Source organism: Pelecanus crispus, chromosome 7 (assembly GCF_030463565.1).
Source record: "Pelecanus crispus isolate bPelCri1 chromosome 7, bPelCri1.pri, whole genome shotgun sequence".
NCBI classification, from domain to species: domain Eukaryota; kingdom Metazoa; phylum Chordata; class Aves; order Pelecaniformes; family Pelecanidae; genus Pelecanus; species Pelecanus crispus.
Genome location: NC_134649.1, coordinates 45375788 through 45392609, shown reverse-complemented (window position 1 = coordinate 45392609; position 16822 = coordinate 45375788). Strand labels below are relative to the sequence as shown.

The following is a 16822-nucleotide window of genomic DNA, read 5'->3' as shown; positions in this document are numbered from 1 at the left end:
GGACACGCTCCAGCACCTCAATGTCCTTCTTGTACTGAGAGGCCCAAAGCTGGACACAGTATTCCAGGTGCGTCCTCACCAGTGCTGAGTACAAAGGGATGATCACTTCCCTAGTCCTGCTGGCCCCACTGTTCCTGACACAAGCCAGGATGCTGTTGGCCTTCTTGGCCACCTGGGCACACTGCTGGCTCATGTTCAGCCGCCTGTCGACCAACACCCCCAGGTCCTTTCCCACCGGGCAGCTTTCCAGCCACTCTTCCCCAAGCCTGCAGCGTTGCATGGGGTCGTTGTGACCCCGCAGGGCTCTGAGGCGCCGCCATCGCCACACGCTCTGCCCCTGAGGACGCCGTCCGAGGCTCCCGGGAAGCGTCAGGGAGAGCCCTCGGCTGCGCGGGGCGAGGGAGGGAGGCGGCTGCGGCTGCCCGGTCTCTGCGGCAGGGCTCGGGGGACCGGGGGGGAGGCCGGGGGCGGCAGGGGGGTGTCCGGCCTTGTTGCCATGGCGATCCCCGCCCCGGGCGGGCGCTCTATCCCCCCGCCCCGGCTCCGCGGGCCCGCGGCCGTGGCGGCGCTCTGGCAAAGCACCGCCCATAGAGGCGCCGCGGGGCGTTGTGGGAAGCAGAGGGAAATATGGCGGATGGTGAGGAACCGTAAGTGCCCTGTATGTGTGTGCTCGGCCGCCCCTTCCCCCGCTTCCCGGGGACGGGTGGGCCCCGGGGTCCCCTCTCCCTCCTCCCCGGTCTCTGTAGCGCGATACTGACCCTTCTTTTATTCTCTCTCTTTTAGGGAGAAGAAAAGAAGGAGGCTAGAGGAGCTGCTGGCGGATGGGTTAGTGCGGGGCTGCGGGCGAGCGGGCTCCCGGCCCGGGGCAGGGGCAGGCAGCGCTTGCTGAGGGGCGGCTGGTAGGTCAGGGCGAGCCGCAGCCCCGCAGGAGAGGTGTGGGCTGGGAGGAGGCTGCGGGTTAGCTCAGGGCTGCGGGGCCCGCTGGAGAGGGGCTGGTAGGGGCGACCGTGCGTGAGCGGCCCGGGGCCCGGCGGGCGGAGAGGGGTGGGGATGGCGCAGGCCAGGGCCAGGGCGGGAGGAGGGAGCCGGAGGAAAGGTGTTAGGTGGGTCAGTGTGAGGAGGGGGAACGCCAAAGGGCGCTTGACCAGCAAGGACTGGGGAAGAGGAATCTCCCGGGGAGAGGACCACGGGGCTCACCCGGAGTGGGGATGGGAGCTGCGGGCTTGGAGCTTGGCATGAGTAAAGGCTGGTGTGCTGGAGAGCTTTGTGACAGGAGTGGAAAAGCTGCACTGCCGGTCAGGGACCTGGGGAGGGCCTCTAGGCTAGAAGCAGGTGACTAAATTTTGGCTGAAAATTAAAAATTCAGGCTACAGAACAGTTGCCTCTGCTTATTAAAACCCTAAATTCTATGCATCTGTCCTAACGGCCTTGAAAACTAATGCTCAGAAATCCTTAACCTCATCTGCTTCCATCCCCTAACTGTTCCCTTCCGTCTGCTCGTGGCCCTCTTCCCAAAGATCACAGAGCAGACCTGCCTGCCCGAGCGGTGGACTCGCAGGCAGTGCATGTGTGTGTTGGGGTGAGGGTCACAAAAATCCTTGGGCATGTTGGATTGGGAGGGGGGTGTGCATGCCAAGTCCCTCAAAAGCATGGAGCTCTGGAGATGTGAAGGTGGTAGAGAAAAGTCTGGGCCTAAAGCAACATAAGGACTGTGGTGCTCTGATATTTTAAACAAAATTTTAAAATGGAGTAATTCAATGAAATAGATAAGGATTTGGTTAAAGTCTAATAATACAGATACCTGGTAATGCTGTAACAACACAAAAACACTTAAAAAAACCGTCTCTGAAGTTAAGCATAAAATCTCAGGTTGAGTTATTGATGTTTTTCAGATCTCCACAATGTCCAACCCTGTAGAAAAACCAAGCTGTAGTATAATCGCAAAAGTGAAACTAGGTCTTACTGTTTTATCACTTACAAAGGAAAACACACATTTAAACAGAAAAGGAGTACTGCTGCTTAGTGGTTTATGGACTATGTAAAAGATAAAAAAAAAAAGTTGTTCTTAATGGCACCAAACATAGCTTCTGGACTTGTTTCCAGAAAGGTTAAAAATTATAACCCATAGAAGTAATTATTGTGATGTATATTGACCCATTTTATTTGCTTAAGTCAGTGCTTAATGCATATCCTGAAAACTGGTGTACAACAGACGAGCCCACGGTTCAGCAGTGGGAGTGTTGTATTTATTCACACTATTTCACTTTATGTGAAACGGGTGCATTTTCACATTATTGTGAAAACTGGGAGAGGTACAAAGTGCAAGTCAGAGGTCAGAAGACCCTTATGAATTCAAATGATTCTTTTAGATCTTATTGAACTGCTAGTACAGTAAGTTAACTTACCTAAAGTCAACAGTTAACCAGAAAATGAGTTCAGACTGCAAGCAAAATATAGGCAAATTATGATTTATTTATTCCTGCACTTTAGTGAAGTTTTTCCCTGTTACTGAAAATCTTTTGCAAAATTCTTGCCCAGAAGTTAAAATTGCTATGGATGTGCTGTGTTGTCCATCTTCTGAGTTCTGTGAGGATAAAGGCATTTGCTGTCTAGATGTTTTCACTACATTTTCCTTTTATTTTGAGATGAGTCACCAGGAAATAATAATAAATTCTATACATTACCCAACAACACTTATTGATACAAGCGTTCTTCATATTACTTCATAGGAGGAAGCAAACAATACTCCTTATCAAGGATGACACAACCTTTCATACTCAGGATTGGCAAAGCTCTTTTATTAGAAGCTTAGTTTTGTGTTAGTGTAGAACATAATCATCCATATCTATTGAGTGGAGGTCCTATTTAAAAAGGGAAGTGCACTGTTTTAAGGAAGAGCTTGTTCTGTGTAGGCAGTGATCTTATGTTAGAAAATTACCTCAGTGAGCTGATTTTGAACCATACCAGTAAGTCTGTACAGAGTTTAAATTTATAGTTATGTACTACTAAAAGTGACCTGCAGAAGGGGGGAAAAAGGGTACTAGAGTACTTGATGTAAAATTCTGTCTCGCAAATTTAAAAGAGGATAACTGCAAACATTCCCTTTTTCAAGTCAGGTTTTTACCACTGACAGGCTCAGGAGATGACTGAAAAATGGGGGTGTTCTAAATGACATGGTGCCAGTTGAGGGTGAAGAGCATTCCAGATTTGTATTTTTTAACACTTGTTTAAATAAACTACTATGGCGATTCAGAGGAGACAGTGCTGGGGCATGCTGCTGTTATTTATTCAGTGCCTCACAATTACAGTTACATACTAATAATTCTAAATATGATTTACAAACTCAAAAAGTCTGTCAAAAAAAGAATACAAGACTTGACTCCCATGAAAAAAAGGGCACCCTCAAAATCTAAAGGGGCAACCTCTTTTTCTGTGTCCTCTTTAAATATGAGGGAAATAAAAGCAAAAAGGATAGACCCTTTTTTCACTTCAGGTCAACTTTTACTAGTAACAGCTAAATCAGTGGGATTTATTGAAATGCCTGGGTTTTTTCCCCTTTGTATTATTGCTTTGTAGTTCCACAAATAAAACCCAGTCTTGCAAATGTTCATGCACATAACTTGCACAAAGAATATGCAAATGTGTTTGTATGAATGGTCAATATTTTAGGTATTTTTAAGATATATAAAGAAAAAAAAATTAGAGGTGTGGCTTTTTCTCTATGATTTTGCAGCTGAATTTACTGTGTTCTGTGCAGAATGGCTGTTGATGGTGGGTGTGGGGACACTGGAGACTGGGAAGGTCGCTGGAACCATGTAAAGAAGTTCCTCGAGCGATCTGGACCATTCACACATCCTGATTTCGAGCCAGGCACTCAAGTGAGAAACACTTACTTTAAATAAAAAATTTGTAGCGTGTGTTGCAAACTAATGTAAACAGTTTCATTAATTGACCACCAGCAGTGTATGAATACTAAAACTGCATGAAAAGCTTTTATTTTAATCAATTGAACATTATGTTGCTAGAACATGCTGTATTCTTTTTATAAGCTTGTATTTCTAAATTGTACACTTGTCAACTACAAGCTTGCTGTCATCATATACAGAGATGTATAACAACATACGAATTATGCTGTCTTTGAGTTCCAGATGAAAAACAGCAGCATTTGTCTCTCACTTTTTAAGTAATGAGATACAGTGAGGAATTTCTTGTACTTGAAGAAGGAATTAAGGTTAATATGAGTACTTAGAGAATTCGGAAAGACCTTTCGTAGGGAAAAGCGAAATTCAGACTTTTAATTATTTCTTCCGTTTTACTTTTTTGGTACATTTGGTTTCAGAGCTTACAGTTGAACGTATTTTACTGTTACCTTTCTAATGTACTGTTCCATTATTTACTAGTTTGAGGCTGGGGTCTAGTAGAACAGTTCACAGGAAGCAGTTGTATAGTTAAAAATTTCAATTCTTTTTGGCCACCAATGTTTTCTGTCTGTTTAGATGTATTTTGTATTATGTATGAGTAAAATTTTTAGAGGAAGAAAACCTTTTCTCCTTAAATCAAATAATAATACAGCTGGACCTTGCTTTTTTCATGGTCAAAATTAATACAAAGAGAATACTGATATCAGCAAAGGTCTTGCTTTTCTGTAAGTTGAGATATAGGAACTGCATGAACTCAACAACTGATTAAAGTCCAGTATCTAATTACCCCTGCAAGCACAAACTGTTTTATTGATCTAAGTTGTTTTATGTGAAACTTACTAGGCACTGAAAATTAACAATAATGCATTTTTTAAGGATTATGAAGCAAAGGACAAATTATACTTTTTCCTATTTAGTGTATTAATTTTTTGTTTTATATTTTCTGCAGGCTCTTGAGTTTTTGTTAAGCACATGTAAAGTACTAGTTATTGGAGCAGGAGGATTAGGATGCGAACTCCTGAAAAACCTGGTAATTACTCAGTTTTCATCCTTTGCTTCTTAGAATCTTCTTTTTTTTCCTTGAGGACGTTATCTTTTCTGCTTTGCTAATTTGGTGGTTTTGATTGTATGTAGCTACTAAATTTCTAAGTTCTAATCAAAATGTATAAAATATGTGATGATGCAGACAATGAACTTGAAGAATGGACTTTGTTAACAAGCTTGGAAGGTGGTAGGCTAATGTGTTGCATATTATTTGTTTAGCTATCTCAAAGCTTGTCATGAGGGACAACATGGTGCTGTTTAGGAAGTGTAGGCAAAAGTTCACCTGCAGCCTTAGATACGATCTAATGTTGGTAATTTTCCCTAATTACCAGATCTAGGGAAATGAAGTAAACTAAGAAGAAATCCTGCTCATAATGGTACAAGGAAGTGTCATTTGGAATACAATGTTTGAAATGTATATTTTCAGCTGAAAAGCGATACTTTAAACTGCCATATGTAGCTAGTACAAAGTTTAGTATTGACAGTCAAACTTGAATTTAATTTCAGTTTATTTTACATCTTTGGATTAATTCAAAGTGAGGTTAGAATTGCTGGAATTACTTACATTCTTCCATAATGAAATTAGTGGAGCCAGACTTACTGTGTCTATGGTGACCTTCATGTCTGTGGAATCCATTTGGCCTTCCTGAGTAGTGGCTCTCGGGTTTTCCAGTTCTTCAAGATCAGTAAATTGGAGGATGTCTGCAGAGCCTGAACACTCCCTCAGAGTTGTGTCTGTATTGCTAAATTCAGCCTATATAATGGCAGCTTTATTGAGTCAGACCAGCATGCGCTATTCTGTATGGAAATGGCTAAGGAGGAATAGGTGATGGTATAAGAACAGGGAAAGAATATGACGGGACTTCCCTGGTGTACAGATTACCAGATAGTTTTCTTGATGTGATGTTAGTTTATAATGGATTCTCTCGCTACGTGTTCTGAAAAGCAATTTTTAAGTGTTTAAAATGCAGTCACGGGATCATGTACTGTCAGATGTTTACCCGATAAATGCGTGTGAATTTAATTATCCTATTAATGTGGTTTTTGTCCTCACAGATGCTCATATTTATCATAGAGTTTCACTGTTACCATCCCGTTTGAGTTTGGTAGTTTAGACTAATGCTGTACTTTTCCATGCTTCTATTTAATATTAAGAATTTCTGTCCTTATGGATTCCATGGAAAATGTGTGGATTGATATAATAACTTATTATGAAATAACATTTTTCCTTAATTTATACTAACACTTACGCATTAGTGTACTTTGCTATAGAATTTATGTACTGCTATTTCAGTATTTCCACAGATTACCTCCAAGCTTGAGATGCTTGATAAATCAATAGCCTCATTTAAAGCCAGGCATTCCAGATCCATTAACTTCGGTGTTTTACAATTCCAGCACTTCTGTATACTCTTGTTCTGTTTACTGCAATGCTTAAGCAGGATTTTACTTGAAGAGACTATGACAGCTCCAAGGCAGTTTTCTTTCTTTGGGAATTTAGTGCTGGTGAATTTAACCTCTGCCCAGAGCTACTGTTTTATGGGTTTATTGGAACATAACAAATCCAATCTGTTGATAGCTTGTTGAGCGGGAGGATTTGTATGGGGTAAGGGACTTCTTAAGTGCTGTGTGCACTCAGTTCCCATCTCTTCAAAAAGGTTTTAAGTTACCATGGTTTATTTTTATCATTTTCAGAAAGATAAGCTCATAAGTAAATGTAGATTCTGTTCACATGTATTCATGTCTTTGGGACAATGAATATAAATTCGATAGAGACTCCAGTCTGTGTGTTTGTGATGTCCCAGGCTCGCTCTTCTCTTTAGCAGGTGCTCCCAGCCTGCTTTGATAATATTGAACAAAAGCTGAACATTTACCATTGAAACAAAATGATTGTTCAGCACCAAGAGTATCCAGTATGACATGCAGAAATTTGTGCTGCTTTTCTTACAGAAATGAATTTCTATTCTAAAAGACTTTATGCCTGTTGTTCATTTGTTTAATCAGTTTTCTGATACAGCATTTTCAATACTTGTTATGCATGGAATGGCTCTGTTTGTTCAGAAAATGTAAAATGAAAAGTTTGGAAGTGTCTCTGTATGACAAGATTGAATCTTAAAGGAAAAAAGGTAGGGGATGTGACTCAAATTTTTTTGGGGTCACTTCAGAGCATCGCAACACACTTCCTTTCTCTAAAACCAGTGTTTTACAGCATTTATTTCCCTTTAGCCACAATTCACATTGTTTCTTTGCGTGTGACATGTTATTACTTTACCAGCTCGGACCCGCAATACAGTTTTAAGACAATTTTACTTTAAAGTTATTTGCCAAACTCGTGATGGCCTGCATGCAGAGATCAGGCAGAACTCCTGTCAGAGGTTCAGCATGTTCTTGGAGAGGTGACTTTCTGTGCTTGCGTTCTGTTCCAGCATTGAATGCGGTGTGGAATGCTGGCTTATTTTGAACTGTGATTTGGGGGTGGATATGCCAGACTCAGTTACGCCAGCTGTGAAAATGGTGAATGTTCAAAACCTTAAAATTTTAGAAGAATTAAGCTTTGTTTTCCTAGTCCTGCCAAGCAAGGAAGTGCTTATGGTATTTCTTCAAATTCTGTGGTTTTTTCCCTAATGGACGCTTTTGATTTACTCTAGTTGTGAGGGAATACTGCAAGTTCCCCTTATAGATCAGCCTGCCCTTGACTTCCTTGTGTTATGATTAGGTAGGCTAACGCAATATTGCGTTCAGTAGAACATTGTCTTTGACCGTTGAAATGTTACTAATTCCATGTGCCTAAATATCAGCATTAGCAACCCAACAAAGAATGTTCTTTTAACAAAGAACGACTCTATAGCTGTCTGCACAGGGAATGAAGAATAAATACGTTTGTTCCTCCAAAGGTTGCTTTTTTGGCATGTGGAACAAATTCTGGAGCACTGTAAGCATTTCATTTCCTATTAAATGAAGTTGACTATCTCTTTTCACAGGCACTGTCTGGCTTTAGACAGATCCATGTTATTGACATGGATACTATAGATGTTTCTAATCTTAACAGACAGTTTCTGTTTCGGTAAGTGCTATTTTCACAATTCGACTTTTGGTTCTTTTAAATGTACCTAAACAAAATATGTGAATATGATCATTATTTTGTTTGAGGAAGATGTCATTAAAGGTGACTGAACTTTCATAGTAGTGCTTATAATTAACAAAATGTTGCATGTGATTCCTTCCTGTTTTGAGATCTGTGGTGTCATAGTTTGAGTGTGAAGAAAATTAACATATATTCCTTACCACTCAAATACAGCTAATGACTAATGGAAAAAGTGACAACAAAGAATAATGCACACAGATTGAGATATCAATTTTTCTGGTACACTTTTCTTCCAAGCAAAATGAAAAATTGTTGGAGTTTTTTTTGGTGCTGATAACTGTAGTTACATGGACGTATTTAGATAACTCTGGGGCTCTCATAAGCTGATGCCTTGATATTATCCGTATCAATAAATTGTCCTACAGTAACAGTTGGTCACTTAATTCAGTATTGCAATGCATGGAGTCTGGAAAGATTGAATCTACTAAAATAATGCGTTTGAAATTGCTTGGGTTTTTTCCCAGACCGAAGGATGTTGGGCGACCAAAAGCTGAAGTTGCAGCCGAATTCCTAAACAGCCGCATTCCCAACTGTGCTGTCGTAGCGTATCCTTTTATAGAGAAGTAGTAGCCCTGAAGACTTCAAAAAACCTAGAAAACTCTGTAGGTGGTAAGACTATCTAAAGTATTTTGCTGCCATCCTCTCTTTTTCATACAATAAAGAACAGATTCATTCAGCTGGTGATTGAGAATTCTTTCTCAGTGGCATTAGCATACAGGAAATATGCATGGGGAAAGAAGACTAGGCTTTAAGAAACTATTTTCTATGTTTCCACTGAGTCTTTTTATTTGAATGCAATATTCTGATTTTCCCTTAGATATTAGAATTACAGGTTTATTCACCATAGTGTTTTGAGTATGTACTGGTAGGAGACGTTAGTTTGTAAACATAGAGCAGCACTTACTAAAGCAGGACTGTGTGAGAGCACATGTTTTGAGCTTCCTCAATAGTTTGACTGCTGAGCTTTCTGCTCTGTGTGAGTATTACATTGTGTCCCTTACTTGTTCTGTCAGAGGCTACAGCTTCAGCTGTGGGAATTTTGAATCTTTCAATCACTTAGTTTTTTAAAAAAAGTGTCATATAAAATGATAATAATAATTAGATAATGTTTTGGCTTTAGGTTAGCAAGTAGAAAACAAAAATAGAACACCCCCCACACACACACTTTATAAATATATTCCTTTACTGGGCTTACATTCAGATATTTTAAAAAGATTCAAGACATGGATGAAAGCTTCTATCGACGTAAGTGGTATTTGTTTGCCTGCCAAACACCCACTGGTGCTTTAGGGGAACATTGCAGTTGTTGTTGCTTGCTGCTTTTCATGGTAGTTAGATTGCTAATTATTTTAGTCTTCTACAGTATACTGGAAGTAGAAGTAACAAATAGACAAAACTTAAATGCATCTGTCATGTAGGTAATCTAGGGGAGATAGTTAAACTACAGTCAATTCCTCTGGACTGTTACGGACAGAATACTTCACTTGTCTTAAGAAGTATGCGTCAGTATAGACTTTAAATCACTTTTGTTTTTTTCCCCCCCCTAGAGTTTCATATTATTGTTTGTGGGCTGGACTCTATAATTGCAAGAAGATGGATAAATGGCATGCTGGTAAAGTCGTCAGTCTTTTTAAAGCCTGGTTGTTGTTTGAGTACAGATAACTAAAATTGAACAGATTTGTGTAGAATGCGTCATTAAAATGAAATGAAGGCTGTTGAAACTCACAGCTTTCTGTATCTATTTCTGTTTTCTTTTCTTTTTTCTTTTTGTGAACAGGATAAAATGCATACTCTCTTACCTGCCTTTTTCTTGAGGAGTGTTAGCCAGTATTTGTGCAGTGCCCTGCAGGGGTAATTTCAAAGTTAGATTACATTATTTGTGGCCTTGTGCAGTCAGCTTTTAAAAATCGTAAGAAGGGAAGTTCCACGGCCTCTCTGGATGCTCCCAATGTGAACCTTTTTTTTTCATTAGCCAAACAGTACTTACCATGCTGCAACTTGTAAATGTCATCTTTTGGAGCCCTGCTGCTACAAAGTAGTAGAAAGCTGGTCATTAGACTAGGTAGTTTTATCATTGTGAATTTGTTTATAAAATAATGATCTTGAGTATTTACCAGTATTTAAAAAAAAAAAACCCAAAACAACAAACCAAGACTCAAAACCCCAAATCCTTCAAATCAACCAACCGTTTGCTCTGGTATACTATAAAGAAACAATAGCATTTATTGCGGGGGGGTAAGGGGAGGAGGAGGTGGAGGGTGAAGGTGGTAGCTGAAGTCCTGCGCACTGACAAATAAGTACTGTTTTATACACTATGTACCCTGAAAAGAAACTATATTAAGCATTCAATCTTGTCGTGTACCATTAAGAATAACATTTTTAGGATTTTTTTTTTATTTCCTGCGTCTTGCTTTAAAAAAAAAAAAACCCAAACAAAAACCAACAAACCCACCCACCTTTATTCGTTAGATGTCATTTTTACATTATGAAGATGGTGTACTGGATCCAAGTTCCATCATACCTTTAATAGATGGAGGGACAGAAGGTTTCAAAGGAAATGTTCGTGTGATTATTCCTGGTATGACAGCATGTGTTGAATGCACGCTTGAGCTTTATCCACCACAGGTAATTGCAACCAGTGCTGGTTCCTTTTTTTTTTTGTATTCCTCTGATTTGCTTGTTTCTTTTCCTAGCACTATACATAATGTGTTACATGCTTTCTTCTGGTTTTCTTGCCCTGCGCACACCAGGTCAATTTTCCCATGTGTACTATTGCATCTATGCCCCGACTACCAGAGCATTGTATTGAGTATGTCAGGATATTGCAGTGGCCAAAGGAGCAACCTTTTGGAGGTAATTAGTATATTGCACTGGTGCTAAACTGACATTTCTCCTTTTAACTACTTTGTTTTGAGTTAGGTATACACAGCTACTTTTAATAAAACAATCCTGCCTTTTTGAGCTTTATGTGGCTCATTGTTGTATTGAAGCTAAGCCTCCGCTGAGCTGGTGATGGATTTTCTCTTCTCAGACTCACTCTCCAGTTCCGTATTTGTTCATGTGTTTCTCTCTCTCATACTGCACAGTGTCTTTCCTGACTCAAAATGTAACCTGTAACAGCTCTATAACTCCATGAAGTTCAGAGAGTTTGTGTATAGAATGTGTGAGAACTTCCGATGTTTGTAGAAATGATATTTTGATTAGTTAAAGTGTCAAGTTTTAATAGCTTAATGGGGTATTTGTTTTAACCCAAAGTAAAACAAAGGGATTTTTATTAGACAAAAAGAATGTTGTATTTCTGAAGAACTCTTATAACTGTAACTTATCTGTAAATTCTTAACTTTGCTGTAGAAGGTGTTGCATTGGATGGAGATGACCCTGAACATATACAGTGGATTTATCAGAAATCTTTAGAAAGAGCATCACAATTTAATATTAAAGGTGTTACATACAGACTCACCCAAGGTAAGGGTATGGCATTTCACTGTTTGTGGCACTTGCAGTTAGGCTGGATTGGTCTTCTTTGTATTTGTTATGACTAAGCTGGCAGCTCTGCTGAGAAAGAAATAGTGCTTTTCTCCCTTAACATCTTAAAACAGAAACAAGCAGCTTGTTTCCTGTGCCAGCACAAATATTTTTATGATGAATCAGATGTTTAGGCGTTCATGATGAATCAGAGGAACTTACCTGGGCCAAAACTGAACATTCTTTTTGCGATTTTATTTTTAACCTGGAACAGCTCCACAGTTTACATTACACTGTGACTGACCACTTTTGCTGGGTCGAAGAGAAGGAACAAAAGAATGTGATTGCCTCTTTTAGCAACAGTAACACTTTATGCCAGTTTAGGCTGGTTAAGCATCTGTTTTTTACTGCTGTGTATGCCTCTGTTCACATGTAAGTGCAGAATGCTGCCACTCATTTAATCAGTATTTTAAACGCTAATGAAATAGAAAAGAAGTGGAGAATCTCATACAGAACCTCCAGAATTTGTGGTAACTCCTGTCTGTTTATTGACTTGTAGTACTGAGAACGCATTTGAAATGCTGGCCTTGAAATGCCACACTCAAACCTCAGTGTGTGCCTTCCTGTCAAAAAAAGGGCGACCTGATTGCTCGTGTATCTTCCTCAGATTCCACCTAGTGTATTGCAGATAGTCTTTTAGTGCTTTTCAAAATAAGATATGCAATCTCAAGAAGACTCATAAGCAAATCTTCTCAAAAAGAGGTCATGACAGCAATTGATTTGACTTGCCAGTTTGGCAAGTCTGTTCTTGCAGAAGGAATACCAAACCCAAATACCTTTCCTTTATGCATTTCTCCAGTTAAACAGGAATAGAACTGAGTTTTAAATTAATTTTCAGTGCTAAATAGAGAAGAATTTGTTGACTAGTTCTCTTTTGTGTGATACCTTCTTTTTTTCAACATGCTTGATCCATTCCTAAAATAAAAAAAATGCCAAGTACTTGAGCAGCATGCCATTGTACCTTATTGTTACAGAAATTCCTGGAAAGTTTAAAGTACCTTTGGTACACCCTTCTGTAATTATTCTGGCTAAAAGTCATCTCTCAGTATAGTTTCCAGGAAACTATGAAAGCTGTATGTTTTGTTTTTACAGGGGTGGTTAAACGAATTATTCCAGCAGTAGCTTCTACAAATGCAGTAATTGCAGGTATGCTAAAAGAACTCATTTCCCTTCCGCAATACAGACTTTAGAGTGTAAGGCAACAGTTTGGAATCAAGAACTCGGGGAGGATAATAGTAATTTTTAAGCAGATCTGATTGATTCTTACAGTCTCATTTCTGTTTTCCATAGAGAAACTGCATGTGACTGTATACATTTTAAGCTCATGTATGACGGGGAGTGAGCAAAACCGTCTGAGACTGGGCAAAAAAAATTGGAAAACACGATATATAAGCTTAACATAGTCTCAGATTAATGCCAAATCTGTGGTGTTAATGCATAGAACTACCAGCTACCTTCAGATGTTTATTTTTCTCTGTACAAATTGTTATACTTAATTTTTTTTTTTGGTCACTTCTCTGGTATAACCCTGTGCACTAATGTCTGCATGTTCTGAGATAAAAAGTGAAGACATTGGTTTTATTTTTCTCATTCCAGCTGTTTGCGCCACTGAAGTTTTTAAAATAGCCACAAGGTATTTCATTTCTTATTAGTAACATATATGCTTTCCAACATAATGACGTGTATTAACACTAACACATTTGTCGTTATAGTGCATACATTCCTCTTAACAACTACTTGGTGTTTAATGATGCGGATGGATTATACACGTACACATTTGAAGCTGAAAGAAAGGTTAGTGCCATTAAAGGCTTGCAGGGTTGTTTCCTTGATTTTTATTGAACTTATGCAGTTCGTGTGTATTTCTGAAACCCAGTATTGAATCTCTTGGTCCCTAGCACTGAATAATAGTATTTCTGAAGTTTTAAAAGCAGAAACTACAATGTTACTAGGCTGCTACTTCTCCAGAGTATTGTTTTTAGCATGTCAGAATTTTTTTTTTAAAAAAAACTTCTGTGGTTTTGGGGTCTAATAGTGATGACAGTGGCGGTCTGTCCAGGTAGAGTAGCAGGATTGCTTACCTCCAGATCAACAGATGCTTTACTTGATGTCCTGCTAATGAAACCTTTTCTTCTACCCATCAGTTTACCAAAACCTATTGCATAATATATGTAATGGCATATTTAATTGTTGCCTGTTTAGCCAAAGTGTCTTAATATTTGGAAAAGTAACTTCTGATATAGGGAGGTTCTTCAGACAGCTATTTCTGTGGTGTCTGCTGGTGCAACATCGGTACCTCAGCTGTTTCTGCTGTGCTACCTGCAGAGGAAAACATACTTAACTTTTTTGAAAACGAATCCTAAAGATTTCCCCTGTAATACAGGAAATGTGGTTTTCAAAATAAGATATGCAATCTCAAGAAGACTCATAAGCAAATCTTCTCAAAAAGAGGTCATGACAACAATTGATTTGAAAGTTTGTAGTATTAAATTTTATGTCAGGTGAAATTTGTAGTTCATACTTAGCTGCTGCTGGGAGCCAGTCGGACAGTGACAGACTTCAGGAGGAATTGGGTTTTGTCATTAATACTTGCAACAGTGTTAATATCTCTAGAGCTAAAACTTTTTTTAAAAAAACACACACACAAATAGTTTTGAGACTTTTAGAAGCATTTTAAAAATCATATTTAACATACCATGCGTTCTTGTGCTACTTTGTTGTAGGAGAACTGTCCAGCCTGCAGCCAGCTTCCCCAAAATATAGAGATTTCCCCATCAGCTAAATTACAGGAGATCTTGGATTACTTGACAAATAATGCTTCATTGTAAGTGTGCAACTATTCTGACTTATTTGATAATTGTTTGTAGTTTAGTGTTTCAAAAAGGTAATTTCTAAATGTATTTTTACCTGATTGTCTGCTTTTTTAAAAAATGTTTTATATACAGGCAGATGAAATCTCCTGCAATCACAGCAACTATGTATGGGGGAAATAAAACACTTTATTTACAGGTAATCTGAACATACGTAATTGTCTTTCATAATCTTAATTTATTTAAATTTACTTTCCTGAATTTGAAAGGAAATGTTTTAGCTTTTTTTCTCGTTTTTTTTGCAGACAGTAGCTTCAATTGAAGAACGAACAAGGCCAAATCTTTCCAAGACACTAAAAGGTATCATGCAGTTGTCGTGTAGATTTTCAAGATACTCCTCTGTTGTGGTTTAGCCCCAGCCAGCAACTAAGCACCACGCAGCCGCTTGCTCACCCCCCTGCCCCAATGGGATGAGGGAGAGAATCGGAAGAGTAAGAGTGAGAAACACTCCTGGGTTGAGATAAGAACAGTTTAATAATTGAAATAAAGTAAAATAGTAATGATAATAATAACAATGATAATAAGAATAATAATATACAAAGCAAGTGATGCACAATGCAATTGCTCACCACCCGACGACCGATACCCAGACAGTTCCCAAGCAGCGATCGCTGCTCCCCGGCCAACCCCCCCCAGTTTATATACTGAGCATGACGCCGTATGGTATGGAACAGCCCTTTGGTCAGTTTGGATCAACTATTCTGGCTGTGCCCCCTCCCAGTTTCTTGTGCACCTGGCAGAGCATGGGAAGCTGAAAAGTCCTTGACTAGCATAAGCAGTACTCAGCAACAACTAAAACATCAGTGCGTTATCAACATTCTTCTCATACTAAATCCAAAACACAGCACTGTGCCTGCTACTAGGAAGAAAATTAACTCTATCCCAGCCGAAACCAGGACATCCTCTAAACAGAGAATCAGTCAGTTTCATCCCTCTGTACGGCATGTTTGGCTTTATTTTGCACTATGCAGTAGAATGTGCTTTGTTATCTTTTTACATGCAATATACATTCCTCAGGTTGCTTAGGGATGAGCTTTGAATTGCTTAAATGTGAAGTGTGGGTGGATGGCAGAGAACTTGCAAGAAAGCAAGCTGATAACTGATGTAAACTAAACATATTTCAATAGTAGTTTATATATTTCTTGACAAGGTCTATTAGTTTCCTGGTTGAATTAGGTGAATAGTAGTTTAGCTAGTGAGCTGTTTGCAGCTTTATTTCATCATATGTATGGCTTGTGGGAATGGCATTCATAACTTTCGGGATTTTTTTCTTTAAGAAAAAGACAAACCAAATGGGTTTGCTGTACTTACACTTTTCTTTCTATTTAGAATTGGGGCTTGTGGATGGCCAGGAACTTGCAGTTGCTGATGTTACTACACCACAGACGATGCTGTTCAAGCTTCACTTTACCACTTAATTTATTCATACGTAAACTGCATACACGGCGAGAGAAATCTGTACCCACCTTGTAAAACAAACGTATCCTGTGGGTGTTAAAACAACCTGAAATGTTCATGTTAGTACTAGCATTGTTGAAGGTTAGGTAATACGAATGAATCACCGTCTTTCAGACTTGTACCTAAAGCCAATATTTGGTGGATTATATTTGTATAAATGCTTATTAATGTACAGAACTCTGATGTATAGGAATACACATTTTTCCAGTTTTTGTTGTCAAAATGCTAATGCTAATGTACTTTCAGACACACGGAAATTTTAAGGTGGCCAAAAGTCTTGTTTTCAACATATGTGTGCACACATATATGCGATGAGGACACCCTTTAAAAGGAACCACAGCCATCTGGTTTTGAATTGTAGCACTGACACTTGCGTCACCTGAAAACCAAGAGGGCAGTAGATGAAAATGAGCATTTTCCTTTTATTTGATGCTGATTTGATCAATTTTATGAAAGGTGTTAAGTATGGAAGAGATTACTTTGTTTACAGGCAAACAGGAAAGTACAAAATGATCAATTGTACAAGAAAATACAGACATCTCTACTCGCAGTCCCCAAGCAGCTGCTGTGCACAGTGTTGCACAAGTGTTGTATTATCATTGGTGCTGTTAAGGTATTTATTAATAAAAAAATCATAAAGACACCTTAGTTTGTGGCTTATCAGTGGATAGTCAAGAGCGTTTATAATCTTGGTTAAAAAATCTAGGGCATCGTTGGCTGCTTTAGTCAGAGACCTTTCTGTCAGCGGTGCCAGGTACCTCAAGGTGATTTTTCTGATTTTTGTAGAATCATGGAATGGTTTGGGTGGGAAGGGCCCTTTAGAGCTCACCCAGCCCAGCCCCTGCAGCGAGCAGGGACAG

At 39.3% G+C, this 16822-nt stretch overlaps 1 protein-coding gene across 6 annotated transcripts; it reads left to right on the top strand.

Moving 5' to 3' along the window:
- Positions 1-609: 609 nt before the first annotated feature.
- On the top strand, positions 610-16596 carry UBA3 (ubiquitin like modifier activating enzyme 3). Of its 6 annotated transcripts, none has more exons than XM_075713561.1 (18): positions 610-647; positions 784-825; positions 3758-3878; positions 4870-4950; positions 7946-8028; positions 8574-8654; positions 9311-9354; positions 9657-9721; positions 10579-10734; positions 10860-10962; positions 11461-11574; positions 12727-12780; positions 13231-13267; positions 13347-13428; positions 14358-14458; positions 14580-14643; positions 14750-14804; positions 15834-16596. In XM_075713561.1, the coding sequence occupies exons 1-18, from the start codon at positions 628-630 to the stop codon at positions 15920-15922; spliced, it is 1392 nt and encodes a 463-aa protein (XP_075569676.1). In that variant the 5' UTR covers positions 610-627; the 3' UTR covers positions 15923-16596. The 6 variants fall into 6 exon arrangements, with proteins under 6 accessions (XP_075569676.1, XP_075569673.1, XP_075569671.1 ...); XM_075713558.1 differs by having other exon boundaries at positions 622-658; XM_075713556.1 differs by having other exon boundaries at positions 627-647; positions 11464-11574.
- The last annotated feature ends 226 nt before the right edge of the window (positions 16597-16822 follow it).